The sequence below is a fragment of the Sardina pilchardus genome, chromosome 17 (assembly GCF_963854185.1).
Source record: "Sardina pilchardus chromosome 17, fSarPil1.1, whole genome shotgun sequence".
In the NCBI taxonomy this organism is placed as follows: Eukaryota; Metazoa; Chordata; class Actinopteri; order Clupeiformes; family Clupeidae; genus Sardina; species Sardina pilchardus.
The window spans coordinates 14659702-14684701 of NC_085010.1; the positions used below are offsets into that span (position 1 = coordinate 14659702).

At 41.4% G+C, this 25000-nt stretch overlaps 3 protein-coding genes across 5 annotated transcripts in view; 2 read left to right on the forward strand and 1 right to left on the reverse strand.

The window, feature by feature from the left end:
* magi2a (membrane associated guanylate kinase, WW and PDZ domain containing 2a) overlaps nt 1-25000 on the reverse strand; it is a 311406-nt gene that overhangs the window by 40692 nt on the left and 245714 nt on the right. The window lies entirely within an intron of this gene.
* Nucleotides 9028-12500, forward strand: LOC134061849 (macrophage mannose receptor 1-like). 3 transcript variants are annotated; one of them, XR_009935392.1, is made up of 8 exons: nt 9028-9132; nt 9513-9551; nt 9654-10046; nt 10762-11106; nt 11342-11698; nt 11795-11859; nt 12016-12039; nt 12147-12500. XR_009935392.1 is itself a non-coding variant. In XM_062517650.1 (6 exons), exons 2-5 carry the CDS (start codon nt 9515-9517, stop codon nt 11695-11697), a joined length of 1131 nt encoding a protein of 376 aa, XP_062373634.1. In that variant the 5' UTR covers nt 9028-9132; nt 9513-9514; the 3' UTR covers nt 11698; nt 11795-12500. The 3 variants fall into 3 exon arrangements, 1 of the variants encoding a protein (XP_062373634.1); XR_009935391.1 differs by having other exon boundaries at nt 11795-12039; XM_062517650.1 differs by having other exon boundaries at nt 11795-12500.
* LOC134061848 (C-type mannose receptor 2-like) lies at nt 14715-18017 on the forward strand. Its single transcript, XM_062517649.1, has 6 exons — nt 14715-14793; nt 15178-15216; nt 15314-15700; nt 16390-16734; nt 16966-17331; nt 17427-18017. Exons 2-5 carry the CDS (start codon nt 15180-15182, stop codon nt 17328-17330), a joined length of 1134 nt encoding a protein of 377 aa, XP_062373633.1. The 5' UTR covers nt 14715-14793; nt 15178-15179; the 3' UTR covers nt 17331; nt 17427-18017.

Below are 25000 nucleotides of genomic sequence, written 5' to 3' on the forward strand. Positions count from 1 at the left end.
TACATACACACAGGTGTCTAAACAGGTCCTGCATGATGGTTTTATTTAGTCTGCTCAACCAACCGAAGGCACCATTAAAAACAAAAAAACACATTTGACCCACAGCGCATCACTCGTTCATTTTTTCCCTCTCTCTTTCCGTCTCTTGCTTGGCGCTAATGGCATCATCAGTGTCTAAGTAGCCAATCAAAACAGACGTGAAGTCAGGAAGGTCCACCTGAGTGCAAGACTACAAACCTGTATGGGATTTGAGGGACAATACCAGAGGAGTGAATTTATGAATTACTGTCATTTCTCTTCAGCTATGAGGCTACACGGGGGCAGTCAATATGGCATTTAATATGGTTTTGTTTCTTTTAACTTGCATAAAACTGTCCTGTGGCTTACAGTATACACAATGCGGCACAGACAGGAAATTACTGTACTGCACACAAACGGTGTATCTGCCTAATCATCCTCTCTTTCAAACACACACACACACACACTTGGTCTCTGCTACACAGGGTGACATGGTGACAGCAAAACTCATCCTACCAGGTTTTATACGCATATGATAGCAATATTTGACATCTGACCAAACTGAACACACAATGTAAGCACCTTTATCCAACATTATCTTACTTACAGTATCTAAATTGTTACTGTGAACTGGGAGTGTGGATGGGTCCCTGTTGCGTCCAATGTCAATGAAAAGAGTCATGCTCCGGCCCACAACATAAACATCGACATTAACATTTATACCAACATCAGGTGAACAGAATTTATCTTTGGTTAAAAAAAAAGACTATTTGCATTTAAACCAGAAAAAAAGCAAGCACTGCTCCTGAGTTTGAAAAGAGCTACAAAAAGCTTGGCATAGCTAGCCGCTAGGCTAGATGGCTACATGGAACTTACATGACACCCACAGTACTGGCTATTTGAATGAGCAGAGACTGTGGTGTAGGGGGGATTTTTTTTAAGTGAGGGTACGCTATTTGTGATGTCATTGCAGTGACTTCACATTCACATATAAATCATAAACATTCACCTTAGGGCAAACGATCTGTCTCAGTACAAATGAATGTTTTACTCTGATGGGTCGTTTGTGCTTATTCAAAATCAAATGCTCAAATGGAACTTCGATTATGAACGTGAATGTTTGCGTGCGTTGCCTCACGTTGTGGATTGTTCACTGACAGTATTGGAGATGTCTCATATAGCCCATGTAGTAGGGGTGTGCATCGGTACTGCCCTCACAATTCGATTCAATTAAGATTCACCAGGTAACGATTCGATTCAGTTCGATTCTACGATGCATTGCGATGCATCAAAATGCTACTGCACGCAACAAGGCAATTTTTTTCATCTTCATCATGAGCCAATACAAACAGTCAGATATCGAACAACAGATTTTACTGGCTGCTATGTTATCACTCCTGTATCTTTGACATAAATGTCATTAAATAAAATGAACATGTAGCTAGAGGCTGCACGTCATTACAACGTTGCTCCGGATATGCCCCGGGAAGAATTGAATCTTTGCAACAGACAAACAGAGACGTTACTCAACGCAATCACACAAGCACGGACCACTCTCACAAGACGTTACTCAACACAATCACACAACACAGTCACATGCTGCTATCAGATTCTCTAGAGAAAAGAAAAAGAGAGCTTAAAAGGAAAGATCTAGAAAAACTTGACGTGAGGGCGTCATGGAACAGACTGGACTGGAGTCGGGGGAACCGGCTTTGGCACCAACTAAAACAAATGCAGGGGATGGACGATGACAAATGGCACCAAGGTTTTGACTATGGCTGGAGCCTGTCTGCCTGTGAATAAAAGAGATCTCAGCTTTCAAACAGCACCGTCACAGTCTAGTGGCTCTGGCCTCAAAACCACTGTATGCAAAGATATTTACACTAGTTTTTGGTAGTTCATTTTGATGATGTAGTCACGTAAAGGACGGATACAAGTGTCTCATTCCTCAGCCCTCTAACATACTGTACACTCTCTGTAGTGCTGTGTTCTGGAAAAAACCCGCAAGAAATGCTGGCTGGTTAGTGACGTCTGCATGTCTGTTATTAGGCAGCTGCCATTACATTACATTACATTTAGCAGACACTTATCCAAAGTGACTTACATATGTCAACTATTACAAGGGATTACACTGTCATTGCATTGTCCCCGGAGCCACTTGGGTTTACAGTAAGTGCCATGTTCAAGGGCACAACGGCGGAAGCCTGGAATTGAACCACCAACTTACAGGCTACTGCACGCCAGCCCAGCTCCTTAACCACTACACTACCACCCCTGGTAGAAAAGCTCGCCAGTAGTGCTCTGAATTGAAGAGGAATTCCCTTCTCATCAATTTACAACATACTGGGTGTCCCTTTAGTGCTAAAGAGGCACACAATCTGTCTAATATTAACAGAAAGAATAGAAAAATAATAGAATATATACTTTTTTGATCCTGTGAGGGAAATTCAGTTCTCTGCATTTAACCCAATTTAACCGAATTAGTGAACACACAGCACACAGTGAACACACAGCACACAGTGAACACACAGTGAGATGAATCACACAACCCAGACCAGTGAGCTGCCTGCCCAACCAGCGGCACTCGGGGTTAGCAGTGAGGGGTTAGGTGCCTTGCTCAAGGGCACTTCAGCCGTGGACTGGTCGGGGATCGAACCGGCAACCCTCAGGTTACAAGCCCGAAGTCCTAACCGGTAGGCCACGGCTGCCCAGAAAGGCCATGCTCCGGCCCACAACATCAGCATTTCATAGTTCAATAGCAGGCATTGTGTACTGGGCGGCGTGCATCACCAATGTCAGAAACTCCATTCCCCATATTGGAAGCCTTGCCATGATTTGAAAGGCAAAATAACTACACTGTGTTGCTTTAAAAGTTAAGAACTCTAAAGCCCAATTCACACCAAAGATTCCCGACGCGACGAGACTGAGTTGCAGCGGTGTGAATTAGAAGTTGCACGTAGTTGCAAGCAGTCACAAGCCGTCACAGAGCATCAAACACGTTGAGTCGCCGTCGCAAGGTTTTAGAACGTCGCGGCTCGTCTCGACGGGAATCTTTGGTCTGAACCCTACTTTACGCAGAGTGCAAGGATCTTTTTATTTGGCTCCTCCAGTATGTTTGAACAGACTCAGCACACCAGAGCTTCGTCCCACTCCGATGAGCTCACTGTGCTCGGCATCAGGTTTGCATACTGACTGGACATTGTGCAGTTCATATTCTATTTTTGTCATTGATTTTGTTCAGTTCCATTCATACAAGGGTAATAATCTGATGCAAAGGAGAGGAGCTTAATAAACAACGGGAAGTGAAGCGTGTCGTTTGACCTGCTACAACACTGCCAAGTGTAGAGGTCATTAGGAAACATATGACGTGTCTTGAACAAAAAAGTTTCCATTTGCATTAACAGATAAACAAGTAAGAACTGCCCACAACAGAAAGGAGCTATATAGCTGACAGGAGAAGCACTGAAGCACACAGCCACAAGTAGGAGAGCGTCACAAGAGACAAGGCTGCACAGGACTACAGTAAGAACCTCTGTTTCTTCTAGATATACTACAATTAACAATCTCGTATTTGCTGAAGTATTAAATATAAATGTCACAGTTGTAAAAGCTGGTTAAGATTCGTAGCATCGAATGCGAATATATACTACTAAAGCTAAAAAGTACTACTATACTACCAAATACTACTTATACTACTAAAGATACAAAGTGAAATTTTGATAAATTGACTGAAATGTATTTCAGGGATGGATCCCTTGCTTCTGATCACTCTGCTGTTCTCAGGTCAGTGAACGTCATGTGATGAAAGTATTGTTAATTCATCTTGATGACTGAGTGATCGTGACTTGATGAGTAACAGCTGGATGTATCGTCCTCACAGGGCTCTGTGGTGTGTCCTCACGGGTGGTGCGGCGCTACCACTTTGTGAACGAGAACAAGACGTGGGAGGAGGCGCAGGAGTACTGCAGGAACACCTTTACCGACTTGGCCACTGCTGAAGATATGGACGACATGACGGCTATGAAGAACACGGTTAATGATGGCTATAACGACGCAGTTTGGATTGGGTTGAAGAAGACTACAAATTACACTTGGAGGTGGTCACTGCAGGACAGCAGGGCCTACAGTCTGGACGAGACCAACTTCACATCCTGGGGAGATGGTAAACCAAATAATGTTAGTGGAAACGAGGACTGTGTTGTCTTAAAAGGAAGTAACTGGAATGATCTCCCATGCAAAGACAACAATTCCTTCATATGCTATAATGGTAAGACTGAAAATATACAATCTCTCTCTCTCTCTGTGTGTTTACATGTGAGTGTGTGTATGTATGTGTGTGTTTGTGCATGTGTATGTAAATGTGTGTGTGTGTGTGTGTGTGTGTGTGTGTGTGTGTGTGTGTGTACTGTATGTGTCTGCATGTGTTCTTCCTGCATAGTGGTTTTGGTAGCTCTACACTCACATGTGTCATGATAGTATCATGATATTTCGGCACACAATCATACCATCACATCATATTGCAATATCAATTGTTTGATATATCTATATATTTGATCATACCTCTATCTTGAAATATGTACAGTATACTGTATGCAATATTTGTTTACATGCATTTTCTCTTCATTATTATGGTACAATAACTTACTTATTATTCTAATTAATTGAACACATTTACAAGCACCTATTACTAACAGCATACACAAATATCAGGATTCAAATGAGTTGAGACTGTCATTGTGTGTTATTTTCACGACATGACTAAGATGAGTTGAAATCTTAATATGGGGAAAATTAACTGCAATATCAAATAGCAATGCTTATTGCATCGTAAAGGGTAAATATTTGCAATACTGTATTGTGGCCAAATGTTATGATAGTACTGAACGGTCACATTATTTGTCAACACAAATCATTTGTCACATTAAATTGAGAATCTTTGTCTTACAGAGAGCAGCAAACAAAATGAGAGATACACTCTGATAAAAGGAAAGAAGACATGGCTAAACGCTCAGAGGTACTGCAGGGAGAAGCACACAGACCTAGCCAGCGTGAGGAACCAGACTGAGAACAAAAAGATTAATGAAATTGTAGGGAGTGAGAGAGTGTGGATCGGCTTGTTCAGGGACTACTGGAAATGGTCGGACAAAACCATCTCCTTATTCAGGTTTTGGGATCTAGGTGTACCTAAGAAATCGGACGAGGAGTGTGCTGTAATAAAACTAGGAAAGGACTGGAAATGGGGGGACAGGAAGTGTGCTGACAAATATCCATCCTTTTGCTATGAGGGTGAGTTGCTCTTCATATACTTCAATTTCAATGTACAACCCTTTTCTGGAAAATTGTGGATGTAAAAAAAAGAAATATATTTGAATTAAATTCCTCTCATTTCAACCTGTGCCATCATCTCGTTTTCATCAATAACCTGTTTAACATTTCACTTGTTTAGGATGGTGATGTTACTGTTTACTGTTGTAAAATGTTCAAATGAGACATGCCTTTTCCATTGCTTTTTTGTTTAGAGTGCCCCTACAACATGGTTCTGATCCGTGAGAATAAGACCTGGAGGGAGGCTCTCGACTACTGCAAGGGGCGTGACATGGAGCTGGTGTCGGCCTCCTCCTCGGATGTCCAGGGCTGGGTGAGGGAGGTGAGCAGGGGGGCCAGCACGGCCCACGTGTGGATGGGCCTGTCCTTCTTGTGCCCCATGGAGCTCTGGTTCTGGATCAGTGGGGTGACGGTGTGCGGTGACGACTGGGCCCCCGGGAACGGTACCGGGAGGAACGAGTGTGGCCGGGCGGGCGCCCTGCAGTCAGGAGGCGACAGGAAGTGGGTCAGCCGCCCGATGACCGAGAAGCTCAACTTCATCTGCAGCTCCCTTTATTAAGGTAGAGACGTGTTTGTGCACACACACATGTTTGCATGTATGTGTACTGTATCAATGCTGCCAATTGTGCATGTACATTTGAAACTATTGTATATCGACAGGGTCCACATTTACCAGATGCCAACACTCATCTTATCTGTGATGGATCATTTGCATGCTGTGGTTTGCTGCACATTTACATTCTCTATTTGTTTTAATCATTCTATCTTGGGATTGGTATATATATCCCATATGAAGAGCTCTTTTCCAAAACGCTATAACCTCCATTTTGATGCATTTTAATATACATATTTTTATTATTATTCTTTTTTTTTTCAAAGTGATTTCAGTGGAACTGTAATTGGGTAACTGTTATTTGATTTTACTTTACTCAATCAAAAACAACACAACTGCACTTTTACCTGAGATACAAAATGAAATAACATGACTAATTTCTGTTTTCAAAAACAGATTTATAGTGTTTTGGAAAGGAGCTCTTCAGATGTTGTCACGCCATTTGTTCTGCCTTGACTGTCAACACAGACATCCATCATTTTTGTGTTATTTTTTGTTCTGTTTATTATTTCATATGTAAAGCACTTTGAAACTATGTTTAGAAAAGCGCTCTATAAATAAAGATTATTATTATTATTATTATTACATGTATATTGCGATGTGTTTTATTTATTGGGTGATGGGGCTTTGTTGGTTATATGATATGCTTTATTTTTCATCTACCAGTTAATATTTCAGAAGCAGGTCAAGATGGGTTACATTAGTGGGAGTGACTTTGTTAATTTAATAGCAATTAATTAAGAAATGTAACTATGACATTTAGTTTGTATCATTTGAAAATGTAGTTATTTAGTGTTTTGGGTTATTGTGAAATAATAATAAGGGGCTCTGTATTACAAGATCACTGTGAAATATCATATCTACACACAAAGAGGTCTTTGTATACTTTTATGTAACAACTAATAAAGCTCATTAAAAAAAAGCCTTGTCTCAATTTATACCAATTAATATAAATAAAACATTTTGGTCAGTTATGTCTCTCTGGGAGACATTTATATATGAGGAGACACTGCACTGGAAATATCGCCCAATGAAATGCATGGGGTAACTTCGTAACGCAAAGATGGCGGGTGTTTACACCAGTTTGCACATATCCCGCCTCTTCCAGTGCCGTTGCTCCAATCATTTTGCCGATCCTTGGAGGTCACGCTTTTTGAAAACTGCGTTGTGAAGAATTGAGCATGCGCAGTCCAAGATTACCAGTAAGAAAAAGGCTTTTTAAACGTTAATTTGATACAAAACCACCAAACCTTTTCAGCGATTTCAGTCTGATTTTCATCGTGATTTCAAACATGTGATTTTTATGTCCCTTACACCTCGGAACATGGACATTCAGCTCTCTCCCCATTCATTTAGATAGGACCTGGTCTTGTTCCGGTCAAAGTCGCTGCCCGACCCCATGGGCAATATGGCTGCCGAGTGACGTGACTTGCCTTAACAGGACTTTGCTTACATGGCACCCACAGTACTGGCTACCTCATTTGAATGAGCAGAGACAGAGTCAGTGGTGTAGTGGGGATTTTTTAAGTGAGGGTACGCTATTTGTGACATCATCACAGTGACTTCACATTCACATAATACTGTAAATCATAAACATTCGCCTCATGGCAAACAATCTGTCTCAGTACAAATCACCAGTTGAACTGACATTACATTTAATATTTTCCTCTGGTTCGTTTGTGTGTTTGTGGGTTTTATTCAAAATCAAATGCTACTGAGCATAACTTACGTTGGAACTTCAATTATGAACGTGACTGTTTGTGTGTGCGTCCCCTCACGACGTGGGTAGGTCACTGATAGTATTGGAGATGTCTCATATAGCCTATGCAGGTTGTTTTCACTATTGCCAATAGCTCCAGTTTGACATTTAAGTTGTAGGCTATTTTACATTTGTTATTCTTTTATATCTCATGTCGGGAGAAGTGGGTGGACGGTGTACCCCCGCGTCCAACACCCACCACACCCCTGGAGACTGTGTACGATGTGTAAGACGGACAAACAGAGAGTGAAAGAGAAAGGGAGGCCAAAAAGAGGGATGCAGCCCAATGCATGAAGCCAAAACTCCTCTAATGAATTGTGGAGCTATTAGTTCACTGTGTCAGTAGTGCAGGTGAGACCCTGCTTGGAAAAGACCAAACGAATGTGAATAAAGGAGACCTCAGCTCTCAAACAGCACCGTCACAGTGGCTCTGGCCTCAAAACCACTGTATGCAAAAATAATGCTAGTAGTTTTTGGTCGTTCATTTTGATGGTGTGGTCTAAGGACGGATAAACAAATGTCTCATTCCTATCAGCCCTCTAACATACACACTCTATAGTTCTGTGTTCTGGAAAAACCTGCAAGAGAGATGAACGGAAAGCTTTCAAAGCACAACTTTGGCAACTGCATTGGCAGGAGACACCAGTTTACATGTTATCAAACGTTACCCAGTTAACGCTGCCTGGGCCGCCAGCGATGTCCGCTTGCCTATTATCAGGCATATAGAGAAGCTCGCTAGTAGTGCTCTGATTTGAATTAGCACAATGTACAAATATAGATTTCATCAATTTTCAACATACTGTACTGGGTATCCGCTTCGTGCTAAGGGGGCACCCAATTAATCTAATACTGTATAAACAAAGAGGGTCATGTTACTGCTCACAACATCATTCGTAGTGCAATATCAGGCGCTCTGGACTGGGCGTCCATTACTGATGCCAGAAATCCATTCTCCATGTTGTAAGCCATGGTTGCATTTATTAACGTTATTAAGTTATAATAACTCAATTGTGTTGCTTTAAAAGTCAAGAAAACTCTTACATAAAAAGCAATGCTCATGTTTGTGGCTATGGATCCTCCAGCGCATCTTTGACAGACTCAGTTCACCAGTGCCTCATGTCACCTCAATGGGATCTCTGTTTTCTGCAACAGGTTTGCATACTGACTGGATTCAGGAGAACAACACTTCTGTTCTTGCAAATTGTTGTTTTACAAGTAACATCATTGCTGTGTGTAGTGAACATTAACGAACACATGACGTGTCAGGAAAAAAGAGGACCATTTGCATTTAAACCAGAAAGACAAGCCAGCATTGCTCATAAGTTTGAAGAGAGCTATAAAATCTGCCAAGAGAAGTGCTGAACACACAGCCACAACCAGGAGAGGACCATACGAGACAAGGCTCCACATGACTGCAGTAAGACGTTTCTTCTAGATATAGAAAAAAAATAAGAATACTTCATATTTAAAACCTATTTGCTTAAATATTACAATAAACACAAAATTAACTAAATCACAATTGTAAAAGCTAGTTACCTCCGCCAAGGAGGTTATGATTTCATCAGGGTCTGTCTGTCTGTCTGTTTGTCTGTCTATCTGTTTGTTTGTAAAGATCACATTTTGGGAGTGATCCGTATCACCGTCTGGATGCAGGAGGCGGTTATGTGTTCGCTTGGTGGAGGCTTACGCTCTCTTAGTGCTTTTCTAGTTTAGTTCTGTGGCATCAACTGCTAATGTTATACTACTAAAGATAAAAACATGTGGAATTTTGATAAATTGACTGACATGTAATTTCAGGGATGGATCACTTGCTGCTGATCACTCTGTTGTTCTCAGGTCAGTGAACGTCATGTGATGAAAGTATTGTTAATTCATCTTGAAAACTGAGTGATCGTGACTTGATGAGTAAGTGTTGGATGTACTGTATCGTCCTCACAGGGATCTGTGGTGTGTCCTCACGAGTACCACTGCGGTACCACTTTGTGAACGAGAAGAAGACGTGGATTGAAGCGCAGAAATATTGCAGGAACACGTTTACCGACTTGGCCACTGTTGAAGATATGGACGACATGACGGCTGTGAAGAGCACGGTCAAAGATAGTAATGACGACGTAATTTGGATTGGGCTGACCAAGACTACAGATTTGTACACTTGGTGGTGGTCACTGCAGGACGGCAGGGCCTACAGTCTGGACAAGACCAACTTCACATCCTGGGGAAGCAATGAACCAAATGATGTTGGTGGAAAAGAGGATTGTGCTGCCATCATAGAAGACAGTAAATGGGCTGATGTCAAATGCCAAGACAAAACGTTCTTCATATGCTATAATGGTAAGACTGAAAATATACAATCTCTCTCTCTCTCTCTGTGTTTGCATGTGAGTGTGTGTATGTGCTGTAAGTGTGTGTTTGTGCGTGTGTATGTAAATATGTGTGTGTGTGTGTGTACTGTATGTGTCTGCATGTGTTCTTCCTGCATAGTGGTTTTGGTAGCTCTACACTCACATGATTAACAGAGGAGGGTTAATGGATACAGAATAGTATCATGATATTTCGGCACACAATTATACCATCACATCATATTGCAATATCAATTGTTTAATATATCTATATATTTGATCATACCTCTATCTTGAAATATGTACAGTATACGCAATATTTGTTTACATGCATTTTCTCTTCATTACTATGGTACAATAACTTACTTATTATTCGAAATAATTGAACACATTTACAAGCACCTATGACTAACAGCATACACAAATGTCAGGATTCAAATGAGTTGAGACTGTCATTGTGTGTTATTTTCACGACATGACTAAGATGAGTTGAAATCTTAATATGGGGAAAATTAACTGCAGTATCAAATTACAATGCTTATTGTATTGAAAAAAGTCAAGATTTGCAAAATTGAATTGTGGCCAAATGTCATGATAGTATCGAATGGTCAAATTAATGGCCAGTTGCTACCTTTAATATTTAACAGTCATGACATGATAATGTATACTCTGTACATCACATTCAAATAAATATCTTTGTCTAACAGAAAGAGACAACCAAAACGAAAGATATATTCTGATGGAAAAAAAGAAGACATGGATAGAAGCTCAAAAGTACTGCAGGAAGAACCACAAAGACCTAGCCAGCGTGAGGAACAAGACTGAGAACGAGATGGTTAATGAGAAAGCAGGGGATAAGAGAGTGTGGATCGGCTTGTTCAGGGATGACTGGAAGTGGTCTGACCAAACCAACTCCTCATTCAGGTTTTGGAGTCCAGGTATACCTGATAATCACGCAGGGAATGAGGATTGTGCAGCAACAAAGCGACACGAAGATTGGGAATGGGGGGACAGGACGTGTACTGAGACACATCCATTCCTTTGCTATGAGAGTGAGTCATGTACTTCAACTTCAGATTTCAACTATTTATTGGAGAATTCTGCATGTAAAAACTGATTTGGCTTAATTAAATCCCTTTGATTAACACCTGCACTATCATCTGGTTTTCATTGATAAGCTCCTGTTTGACATTTCACTTGTTTAGGATGGTGATGTTACGGTTTACGGTTGTAAAATGTTCAAATGACACATGCCTTTTCCAATGTTGTTCTGTTTACTTTGCTCAGACAAGCTGGTTCTGATCCGTGAGAATAAGACCTGGAGGGAGGCTCTCGACTACTGCAAGGGGCGTAACATGGAGCTGGTGTCGGCCTCCTCCTCGGATGTCCAGGGCTGGATGAGGGAGGTGAGCAGGGGGGCCACCAAGGCCCACGTGTGGATGGGCCTGTCCTTCTTGTGCCCCATGGAGCTCTGGTTCTGGATCAGTGGGGTGACGGTGTGCGGCGACGACTGGGCCCACGGGAACGGCACCGGGAGGAACGAGTGTGGCCGGGCGGGCGCCCTGCAGTCAGGAGGCGACAGGAAGTGGGTCAGCCGCCCCATGACCGAGAAGCTCAACTTCATCTGCAGCTCCCTTTATTAAGGTAGAGTCGTGTTTGTGCATGCACGCATGTTTACATATTATGTGTATCAATGCTGCCAATTGTGCATGTACATTTGAAACTACTGTATATTGACAGGGTCCACATTTACCAGATGCCAACACTCATCTTATCTGTGATGGATCAGCCATTTGCATGCTGTGGTTTGCTGCACATTTATATTCTCTATTTGTTTTAATCATTCCATCTTGTGATTGGTATATATATCCCATATATATGAAGAGCTCTTTTCCAAAACGCTATAACCTCCATTTTGATGCATTTTAACATATTTTTATTCTTCTTCTTTTTTTTCAAAGTGATTTCAGTGGAACTGTAATTGGGTAACTGTTATTTGATTTTACTTTACTCAATCAAAAACAACACAACTGCACTTTTACCTGAGATACAAAATGAAATAACATGACTAATTTCTGTTTTTCAAAAACAGATTTATAGTGTTTTGGAAAGGAGCTCTTCAGATGTTGTCACGCCATTTGTTCTGCCTTGACTGTCAACACGGACATCCTACATGTATATTGCCGATGTGTTTTATTTATTGGGTGATGGGGCTTTGTTGGTTATATGATATGCTTTATTTTTCATCTACCAGTTAATATTTCAGAAGCAGGTCAAGATGGGTTACATTAGTGGGAGTGACTTTGTTAATTTAATAGCAATTAATTAAGAAATGTAACTATGACATTTAGTTTGTATCATTTGAAAATGTAGTTATTTAGTGTTTTGGGTTATTGTGAAATAATAATAAGGGGCTCTGTATTACAAGATCACTGTGAAATATCATATCTACACACAAAGAGGTCTTTGTATACTTTTATGTAACAACTAATAAAGCTCATTAAAAAAAAGCCTTGTCTCAATTTATACCAATTAATATAAATAAAACATTTTGGTCAGTTATGTCTCTCTGGGAGACATTTATATATGAGGAGACACTGCACTGGAAATATCGCCCAATGAAATGCATGGGGTAACTTCGTAACGCAAAGATGGCGGGTGTTTACACCAGTTTGCACATATCCCGCCTCTTCCAGTGCCGTTGCTCCAATCATTTTGCCGATCCTTGGAGGTCACGCTTTTTGAAAACTGCGTTGTGAAGAATTGAGCATGCGCAGTCCAAGATTACCAGTAAGAAAAAGGCTTTTTAAACGTTAATTTGATACAAAACCACCAAACCTTTTCAGCGATTTCAGTCTGATTTTCATTGTGATTTCAAACATGTGATTTTTATGTCCCTTACACCTCGGAACATGGACATTCAGCTCTCTCCCCATTCATTTAGATAGGACCTGGTCTTGTTCCGGTCAAAGTCGCTGCCCGACCCCATGGGCAATATGGCTGCCGAGTGACGTGACTTGCCTTAACAGGACTTTGCTTACATGGCACCCACAGTACTGGCTACCTCATTTGAATGAGCAGAGACAGAGTCAGTGGTGTAGTGGGGATTTTTTAAGTGAGGGTACGCTATTTGTGACATCATCACAGTGACTTCACATTCACATAATACTGTAAATCATAAACATTCGCCTCATGGCAAACAATCTGTCTCAGTACAAATCACCAGTTGAACTGACATTACATTTAATATTTTCCTCTGGTTCGTTTGTGTGTTTGTGGGTTTTATTCAAAATTAAATGCTACTGAGCATAACTTACGTTGGAACTTCAATTATGAACGTGACTGTTTGTGTGTGCGTCCCCTCACGTCGTGGATAGGTCACTGATAGTATTGGAGATGTCTCATATAGCCTATGCAGGTTGTTTTCACTATTGCCAATAGCTCCAGTTTGACATTTAAGTTGTAGGCTATTTTACATTTGTTATTCTTTTATATCTCATGTCGGGAGAAGTGGGTGGACGGTGTACCCCCGCGTCCAACGCCATCCACACCCCTGGAGACTGTGTACGATGTGTAAGACGGACAAACAGAGAGTGAAAGAGAAAGGGAGGCCAAAAAGAGGGATGCAGCCCAATGCATGAAGCCAAAACTCCTCTAATGAATTGTGGAGCTGTTCGTTTACTGTGTCAGTAGTGCAGGTGAGACCCTGCTTGGAAAAGACCAAACGAATGTGAATAAAGGAGACCTCAGCTCTCAAACAGCACCGTCACAGTGGCTCTGGCCTCAAAACCACTGTATGCAAAAATATTGCCAGTAGTTTTTGGTCGTTCATTTTGATGGTGTGGTCTAAGGACGGATAAACAAATGTCTCATTCCTATCAGCCCTCTAACATACACACTCTATAGTTCTGTGTTCTGGAAAAACCTGCGAGAGAGATGAACGGAAAACTTTCAAAGCACAACTTTGGCAACTGCATTGGTAGGAGACACCAGTTTACATGTTATCAAACGTTACCCAGTGCTGGCTGGGCTGCCAGTGATGTCCGCTTGCCTATTATCAGGCAGATAGAGAGGCTCGCTAGTAGTGCTCTGATTTGAAGTACCACAATGTACAAATATAGATTTCATCCATTTTCAACATACTGGGTATCCGCTTAGTGCTAAGGGGGCACCCAATTCATCTAATACTGTATAAACAAGGAGTGTCATGTTACTGCTCACAACATCATTCGTAGCGCAATATCAGGCGCTCTGGACTGGGCGTCCATTACTGATGCCAGAAATCCATTCTCCATGTTGTAAGCCATGGTTGCATTTATTAACGTTATTAAGTTATAATAACTCAATTGTGTTGCTTTAAAAGTCAAGAAAACTCTTACATAAAAAGCAATGCTCATGTTTGTGGCTATGGATCCTCCAGCGCATCTTTGACAGACTCAGTTCACCAGTGCCTCATGTCACCTCAATGGGATCTCTGTTTCTGCAACAAGTTTGCATACTGCCTGGATTCAGGAAAACAACACTTCTGTTCTGGCAAATTGTCGTTTGACAAGTAACATCACTGCTGTGTGTAGCAAACACATGACGTGGCTGAAAAAAAGGACCATTTGCATTTAAACCAGAAAAACAAGCCAGCACTGCTCATAAGTTTGAAAGCTATAAAATCTGCCAAGAGAAGCGCTGAAACACAGAGACACAACCAGGAGAGGACCATACGAGACAGGCTGCACATGACTACAGTAAGACGTTTCTTCTAGATATACGAAAAAATAAGAATATTTCATATTTAAAACCTATTTGCTTAAATATCACAGTAAATACAAAATTAACTACTGTAAGTCACAACTGTAAAAGCTAGTTACCTTCGGCAAAGAGGTTATGATTTCACCAGAGTCTGTCTGTCTGTCTGTTTGTTTGTTTGTTTGTTTGTTTGTAAAGATCACATTTTGGGAGTGATCCGTATCACCGTCTGGATGCAGGAGGCGGTTATGTGTTCGCTTGGTGGAGGTTTACGCTCTCTTAGTGCTTTTCTAGTTTAGTTCTGTGGCATCAACTGCTAATGTTATACTACTAAAGATAAAAACATGTGGAATTTTGATAAATTGACTGACATGTAATTTCAGGGATGGATCACTTGCTGCTGATCACTCTGCTGTTCTCAGGTCAGTGAACGTCATGTGATGAAAGTATTGCTAATTCATCTTGATGACTGAGTGATCGTGACTTGATGAGTAACTGCTGGATGTATCGTCCTCACAGGGCTCTGTGGTGTGTCCTCACGGGTGGTGCGGCGCTACCACTTTGTGAACGAGAGCAAGACGTGGGAGGAGGCGCAGGAGTACTGCAGGAACACCTTTACCGACTTGGCCACTGTTGAAGATATGGACGACATGACGGCTATGAAGAACACGGTCAAAGATAGTAATGACAACTTTATTTGGATTGGGTTGAAGAAGACTACAAATTACACTTGGAGGTGGTCACTGCAGGACAGCCGGGCCTACAGCCTGGACGAGACCAAATTCACATCCTGGAAAGACGGTGGACCAAATAATGTTGGTGGAAGCGACGACTGTGCTGTTTCCACAGGAGGTAAATGGTCTGTTTACCAACATCAAGAACATAATTCCTTCATGTGCTATGACGGTAAGACTGGAAATATACATTGTGCATGTGAGTGTGTGTATGTGTGGCCGTTTGTGTGCGTGTGCGTGTGCATGTGTGTGTGTGTGTGTGTGTGTGTGTTTGTAATGTGTTCTTCCTGCATATAGCGATGTTGGTAGCTCTACACTCATATGAGTTATAGAGACAGGAATATGTATTAAGAATAGTATCATACTACTTTCTGCACACAACTATATCAATATCATCACACCATATTGCAATATCAATTAAATATAAAATACATTTAAATTAAATATCATCTATTTTTATGCTAGTTCTATATTATCTAGTCCACGGAGATGAAATTGACCCAATATGTGCTTACATTAATTTTGTATTTCCCATGGTAGTGTGTTTGTTCTTCCAAACATCAATTTAACGGCAACATCATACACAAATGTGAAGATTCAGATGAGTTGAGTTTATCGCTGTGTGTTACAGTATTTCCCTGAAATGGCTATGATAACTAGGATTTTAGGGGAAATTAACTACAATAGCAGAACCAAATTGCATCGTAAAATGTACAGTAGTGATTTGCGATATTGTATGGTGACCAAATGTCATGATAGTATTGAATGGTTGCATTATTTGTCAGTTCCTGCCCTTAATATTTAATCATCATGACATGATCATTTATATATCTCATTCAAATGAAAATCTTTGTCTTACAGAGAGTGGCAACCAAAATGAAAAATACATTCTGATAAGTCAAAAGAAGATATGGAGACTTGCTGAGAAGTACTGCAGGAAGAATCACACAGACCTAGCCAGCGCGAGGAACCAGACTGAGAACGAGATGGTTAATCGGAAGGCACCTAATGAGCCAGTGTGGATCGGCTTGTACAAAGACTACTGGAAATGGTCTGACAAAACCATCTCCTTATTCAGGTTTTGGAGTCCAGGTATACCTGATAATTCCAATGGAAAAGAGGACTGTGCAGCAACAAAGCGACACAGAAATGGGGAATGGGGGGACAGGACGTGTACTGAGACACATCCATTCCTTTGCTATGAGAGTGAGTTGCTCTTCATTTACTTCAACTTCAGATGTCAACTCTTTCATTTGAAAATTCTGAATGTGAAAACTGAATGTTGAATGGTTTAATTAAATCCCTCTCATTAACACCTGCAATATCTTCTGGTTTTCATCAATAAGCTCCAGTTTAACATTTGACTTGTTTAGGATGGTGACATCTCTGTTTTTTACTGTAAAATATTCAAAGGGCTTCCATTGCTTTTGTGTTTAGAGTGCCCTTACAACATGGACCTGATCCGTGAGAGTAAGACCTGGAGGGAGGCTCTCGACTACTGCAAGGGGCGTAACATGGAGCTGGTGTCGGCCTCCTCCTCGGATGTCCAGGGCTGGGTGAGGGAGGTGAGCAGGGGGGCCAGCACGGCCCACGTGTGGATGGGCCTGTCCTTCTTGTGCCCCATGGAGCTCTGGTTCTGGATCAGTGGGGTGACGGTGTGCGGCGACGACTGGGCTACCGGGAACGGTACCGGGAGGAACGAGTGTGGCCGGGCGGGCGCCCTGCAGTCAGGAGGCGACAGGAAGTGGGTCAGTCGCCCGATGACCGAGAAGCTCAACTTCATCTGCAGCTCCCTTTATTAAGGTAGAGACGTGTTTGTGCACACACGCATGTTTGTATGTATGTGTACTGTATCAATGCTGCCAATTGTGTATGTACATTTGAAACTACATTGACAGGGTCCACATTTAACAGATGCCAACACTCATCTTATCTGTGATGGATCATTTGCATGCTGTGGTTTGCTGCACATTTACATTCTCTAGCCAGTTTTTGTATCATTCTATCTTGTGATTGGTTTCATTACAAATATCCCACATATACTGTATGAAGATCTCTTTTCTAAATGCTATATCATACATTTTTATGTATTTTAGTATATATTTTTATAATTTTGTTGTCAAATTACTTTCAGTGGAACTGTAATTGGGTTACTGTTATTTGATTTGTTTCTGTTGTGTGATGGGGCTTTGTTGGTTAAATTACATGCTTTATTTTTCATGTGACAGTTAACATTTCAGATGCAGGTCAAGATGGGTTAACTTAGTAGGAGTGACTTTGTTTATCAAATAACATGACTGCTTCAAATATACTGTAACTATAACATTTAGTTTCTGTGATCTGAAAATGTAGTTATTTAGTGATTTTTGGATTTTTGATTTTGAAATAATCAGAATGCCATTATATATACTTCTATGTAAAAACTTACAAGATCACTGTGAAATACCATATCCACAAGAGGTCTTTGTATACTTTTATGTAAAAACTAATAAAACTCAAAAAAAAAAAAAAGTGTCTTGTCTCAGTTTATACCAACGCCTTAATATTGTTAAAGCATATTGATCACTTACGTCTCTCTGGGAACAACTGCTACTGCTTATAAAGTATATGGTTGATGTTACACCGTGTCCTAACCAGATCCAAGCGAGCGACTGTCAATATTGTCTGTCTACACTGAATCCGTTAAATATGCCATTGTGTTGTGTCACGGGATTCCATATTTCTCATTCAGAATAGTAGAGCAATGCGAGCGACAAAAAGAAAATAGAAACGGGGCGTCCGACAAAAGTTCTCTTAAAAACGTCGCGCTGCTCGCGTCGCTTCAGTCTGGACACTCCAATTGAAAACAATGGAATTAAATGGATTTTATCGCTAATGTTCGCTCGCATCGCGTTCGGTTAGGACAAGGTGTTAGCCTGATTAGCCTTGCTGCAGACACAGATGAGAAAGGATGAACTGAACTCCCTGTGACAGCACTGAGAGATGGAAAGAGAGACGACACAACTATGACTTGATGGCCAGTCTGAGATGAAGAGATAAACAGATAGATAAAGAGAGAGAGAGAGAGAGAGAGAGAGAGAGAGAGAGAGAGAGAGAGAGAGAGAGAGAGAAAAGAGAAGGAACGAAGGATTGTGAGAGATGGAGAGTGCTGGGGGAATAGACTACTCAGATTGAAAGAGGGAGCGATAGATAATGGCATCAATAGTGAGAGTAGAGATCGCATGATACCACTTGTTCATGCCTGATACCGATATTGATATGACAACCTTGAGTATCTGCCGATACCGATACCAATCCGATACTATATTTAAAAAATAACCATGCTGCTATTGCATTTGCCTGGATGTGAGCTAGAAAGGTAGCAATGGGTCAAATCCAGCATTCCCAACAATACCATAGCTCATCCACAAGTGCATATTCCTACTGTGAAGGTGGTTTATCATTCCCATTAAATAACTAAGACACCAAAAGTCCATAAATAAGCAGGTCAATAATCCCCCCAAAAAACCTGACTTACATAAACGGTGAAACTGTTCTAAAATAGCTCGACTGTTGCACTGTCGATGAGATCCTCACTCCTCTGTGTTGGGCAACATTTCCTAAAAAAATACAGTTTGACCCTAAATGGAAATGCAAGAAAAAAAAAAAACATGGAATGGACATGCAGGCTCCCTCATGCTGCAAAGTATCAAATGTTCAATTGAGCTATTGTGATGTTGTCGTGTGTAGTCTATACTTTGGAGGTATTGATATGGAGGGGGAAAATATGTTTGAGCTCTGTTGTGCTTTGCATATAGTTAGCCGCTAGGCTAGATGGTTAGATGGCGAACTTACATGGCACCCACAGTACTGGCTACCTCATTTGAATAAGCAGAGACTGTATAAGACATGTAGCCTTTGAAAGAGGGAGTGTTAAGAATGTTGCCATTTTCAGTAATTGTGTCGCTCATGTCATACTGTTCATTTGAAATATGTTGAGGAGAGAGAGAGAGAGAGTGCTTGATAAAGTGTCAAGAAAGACAGAAAAGTTGGGCCTGGATGATAGAGAGCGAGAGAGAGAGATAGAGAGAGAGAGAGAGAGAGAGAGAGAGAGAGAGAGAGAGAGAGAGAGAGAGTAGCATAAAGACACAATAAAGCGAGAGGGGGACCACGTGGAAGACACACGGCTGAAGTGCCCTTGAACAAGACACCAAACCCCTCCCTGAGTGCCGCTGTTGGACAGGCAGCTCACTGCTCTGGGTTAGTGTGTGCTTCACCTCACTGTGTATTCACTGTGTGCTGTGCGTATTCACTAATTCACTAATTGGGATAAATGCAGAGACTGAATTTCCCTCACAGGATCAAAAAAAGTATAATAGTATACTTTACATCCATGAGCAAATTCATATTCTATTTCTAGCTCTGTCACTTAGTTCTGTCACTGATTTTGTTCAGTTTCATTCATAAAATTGGTAATAATCTGATGCAAAAGAGAGGACATACAATATGAAACAAGAGGAGGCATGTCATTTGATGTGTTACACCACAACCCATTTGCATTCAAACCAGAAAGAACTGCTCAGGACATGAGACCAGCCCGATAGCTGCCAAGAGAAGCGCCGAAACACACAGACATAACCAGGAGAAGACCATACGAGACAAGGCTGCACATGACTACAGTAAGAACCCCTGTCTCTTCTACATATACTTGTTGATTTTGGAAATCTAATATTTAACATTCAAAACCTATTTTCCTATGCATTAAACATGCATGTAATTAAGTCCTAGTTAGTAAAAGCTGGTTTAGTTCCGTAGCATCAATTATACTACCAAAGATAAAAAGTAAAATGTTGGTAAACTGACAACTGATAAACTTATATTTCAGGGATGGATCACTTGCTTCTGATCACTCTGCTGTTCTCAGGTCAGTGAATGTCATGTGATAAAAGTATTCATCTTGATGACTAATAGACCGTGAGTCAGGGCATCAAATTATGGAAACCGTTACCGAAAAAGTGGCAAAGGCCTGACAAATCTGACAAGAGTGGCTGTTTTGAGTTATCACACATAATGTAAACTACAGTAAGGTTGGGAACATAATGCGAATAAATCAAGCAGAACTCTGACATAGCTAAACATCTATATTGGGACATATTGGAATGTTATGTTTTGTTATGTGTGGTATCATTTTAAAGGGGAGACTCTGAGCTTTCATTTGAATTAAAGTATTGTTAACTCATCTTGATGACTGAGTGATCGTGACTTGATGAGTAACAGCTGGATGTATCGTCCTCACAGGGCTCTGTGGTGTGTCCTCACGGGTGGTGCGGCGCTACCACTTTGTGAACGAGAGCAAGACGTGGGAGGAAGCGCAGAAACACTGCAGGAACACCTTTACCGACTTGGCCACTGCTGAAGATATGGACGACATGACGGCTATGAAGAACACGGTCAAAGATGGCTATAACGACGCAGTTTGGATTGGGTTGAAGAAGACTACAAATTACACTTGGAGGTGGTCACTGCAGGACAGCCGGGCCTACAGCCTGGACGAGACCAACTTCACATTCTGGCGAGATGGTGAACCAAATGATGTTGGTGATAACGAGGATTGTGCTGCCTTCAAAAACAGTAAATGGAATGATCTACAATGCAAAGCCAATAATTCCTTCATATGCTATAATGGTAAGGCTGAAATATATTCTCTCTCTCTCTCTCTCTCTCTCTGTGTTTGCATGCGAGTGTGTGTATGTGTGTGTTTGTGCGTGTGTATGTGCATGTGTGTGTGTGTGTGTGTGTGTGTGTGTGTGTGTGTGTGTATCCTGCATTTAGCGGTTTCGGTAGCTGTGTCAGCTGGTAGCTGACACATGATTAACAGAGGAGGGTAAATGGATACAGAATAGTATCATGATATTTTCCGCACACAATTATACCATCACATCATATTGCAATATCAGTTGTTTAATATATCTATATTTGATCATACCTCTATCTTGATAAATGTACACATACAGTACATGGGAAGGGCAACAATGGCCCAATATGTGTTTACAGTACAGAAATGTTCTCTTCATTGCTATGGTACAGTAACTTGCTTATTATTCCCCAAAAATATTTTAACATAATTTACAAGCACCTGCTGTATTACTAACAGCATACACACACACACACATGGCAGGATGCAAATGAGTTGAGACCGACATTGTGTGTTATTTTCCTGACATGACAAAGATGAGTTGAAATCTTACAGTAATATGGGGAAAATTAACTGCAATGTCAAATTGCAATACCGTAAAGGATAAAGATTTGCAATACTGTATTGTGGCCAAATGTCATGATAGTACTGAACGGTCACATTATTTGTCAACACAAATCATTTGTCACATTAAATTGAAAATCTTTGTCTTACAGAGAAAGGCAAACGAAATGAAAGACACATTCTAATAAAAGAAAAGAAGACATGGCTAGAAGCTCGGAAGTACTGCAGGGTAAACCACACAGACCTAGCTAGTGTGAGGAATCAGACTGAGCAAGATATGATTGAGGAAACTGTAGGGAATGAGAGTGTGTGGATCGGTTTGTACAAAGACTACTGGAAATGGTCAGACCAAACCATCTCCTTATTCAGGTTCTGGAGTCCAGGTGCACCAAAGAAATTAAATGAGGAGTGCGCTATCACAAAGCTACACGGAAAAGGAAAATGGGGAGACAGGAAGTGTGATATGGAATATCCATTCTTTTGCTATGAGAGTGAGTGCCTCTGTATTTGCTTTCATTTCAATTTTCAACCCTTTTCTGGTAAATTCGAGATGCAAAAATAGATGCAAAAATATTTTAAATATTTTAACTAAATCCCTCTCATTTCCACCTTCACTATCTTCTGATTTTCATCAATAAGCTCCTCTTTAACATTTAACTTCTTTAGGATCTCTGTTTACTGTTGTAAAATGTCCAAATGACACATGCCTTTTCCAAAGCTGTTCCGTTTACTTTGCTCAGACAAGCTGGTTCTGATCCGTGAGAATAAGACCTGGAGGGAGGCTCTCGACTACTGCAAGGGGCGTAACATGGAGCTGGTGTCGGCCTCCTCCTCGGATGTCCAGGGCTGGGTGAGGGAGGTGAGCAGGGGGGCCAGCACGGCCCACGTGTGGATGGGCCTGTCCTTCTTGTGCCCCATGGAGCTCTGGTTCTGGATCAGTGGGGTGACTCTGTGCAGCGACGACTGGGCCCCCGGGAACGGCACCGGGAGGAACGAGTGTGGCCGGGCGGGCGCCCTGCAGTCAGGAGGCGACAGGAAGTGGGTCAGCCGCCCGATGACCGAGAAGCTCAACTTCATCTGCAGCTCCCTTTATTAAGGTAGAGACGTGTTTGTGCACGCACGCATGTTTGCATGTATGTGTATCAATGCTGCCAATTGTGTATGTACATTTGAAACTACTGTATATCGGGTGTCCACATTCACTACACGCCACCACTCAACTTATCTGTGATGGATCAGCCATTTGCATGCTGTGGTTTGCTGCACATTCAAAGTCTTGAGTTATTCTTTTCTTAATCATTATATCATGCTGTTTTTAATGGAATATGAACATGATTTTCATTTTGAAGACATAGAAAATGCAACATATCCCATATATTTATGTAGATTTTATAGTAGGCTATCTATTTTTAATTTTAATTTTTATTCATTGCTATAGTGGACACTTGAGCACAAGGAATTTAATTACTTATAAATGCTTTTTTAAGAGTACATGACAATAAACTTTGAACTTTGATATATCTGGCAGTTAATATTTCAGATGCAGAGTTCAAGAGGAGTTAAATAAGTGGGAGTGACACTTTTTGGGAGTGACTGTTCATCAAATAACATGACTGCTTCAAATATACTGTAGCTATTATATTTAATTTGTGTGGTCTGAAAAGGTAGTAATTTAGTGATTTTGGTTATTGTAAAGTAATAAGAATAGGCTCTGTATTACAGGATTACTTAATGGTCTTTGTACACTAATGTTAAAACAAATAAATAATAATAATAAAAAACATGCCTTGTCTCAGTTCATACTAATACCTAAATAACAAATAAAGCATATTGGTCACTTATATCCCTCTGGGATCAATTGCTATGGACAAAAAAACAACACTACACGTTACAACACTGCAAACTACTGCTGCATTACCTATGCCAGATTATATGAGGCTTATTATATGTTTCTGAGTGTGGGTGTGAAAGAAGAGAGAAAGGTAAAAGGATAGTAAAGGGAGCAGGACAAGAAAAAGGGGACTTGGATAGAGAGAGGGAGAGAGCAAGGGAGAGAGAGATAGGAAAGAAAGTAATGGAAGATAATCAAAGTTGTCAGCAGTGGTGAAGATCTTGGTGCTTCAGGGCAAGATCGGGCATTAGACCTGTCTTTACACCTGAGAGCATATCTCTCTCTTGCTCCCTCCTTCTCTATCCCTCCCTAACCCCCCTCTCTCTCTCCCTCCCCTCTGGCTTCCTCCCTCCCTCTATCTCTCTCCCTCCCCCTCTCTCCTCCGGTTCTCTCCCTCTAAATTCTCTCTCTCTCTTACCGAGCCTCTTCAGCTCCCTCTCTCTATGGCATTCTCTATGCCACCCTCTCTCCTCTCCCATTCTCTCATTCGCTCTTTCAGCCCTTGACTCTCTGTCATCCTCCCCTCCCCCACTCGTCCCATTCTTCCTCTCCTCCTCCTCTCCTCCTCTTCCTTCCACCTGCCCGCACCCATCTGACAGGTGTTAATGACTCCTTGTGGCTTTGATGGCAAAGGATCTTTCTCTCACTAGGGCACTGTCCCACTGTCACTGTATGTGTGCGTGAACGTGTGTGTGTGTGTCTCTGTGTGTGCGCATGTGTGTGTGTGTGTGTGCGTGTGTCCGTGTGTTTGCATATGTGTGCGTGTGTGTGTGTGTGTGTGTGTGTGTGTGTGTGTGTGTGAGAGAGAAATATTTTTAAAAATAAATATGGAAGACTAGACTTTTCTCTTATCACACATGCAGTTCTCTCTCTCTCTCTCTCTCTGTGTGTGTGTGTGTGTGTGTGTGCACATGATACGTTTCTGTCTGCTCTTATCAAATAGCCTCGTAACCATTAGCAACAATCATCCTCCCATCTCTCTGCTCTGCAATCAGCAGTAGAGATGCTCTCTGTGGCCCTGGACGACCCGAATCCATGCAGGTTACTGTGGAAACAGGATCTGACCCAACCCGACCCCAGCACCCCATCAGCAAGAGAGAGAGAGAGACGGAGAGAGAGACGGAGAGAGAGAGAGAGAGAGAGAGAGAGAGAGAGAGAGAGAGAGAGAGAGAGAGAGAGAGAGATGGATGGAGAAGGGGGGACTGACAGGGGGTTAGCCATCAGGCTTCAGCACAGTTGACATAAACACACACACACACACACACACACACACACACACACACGCACAAACATAATATTTATAATGCACACACCCGCAAACATCATACCTATCGATAAATTAC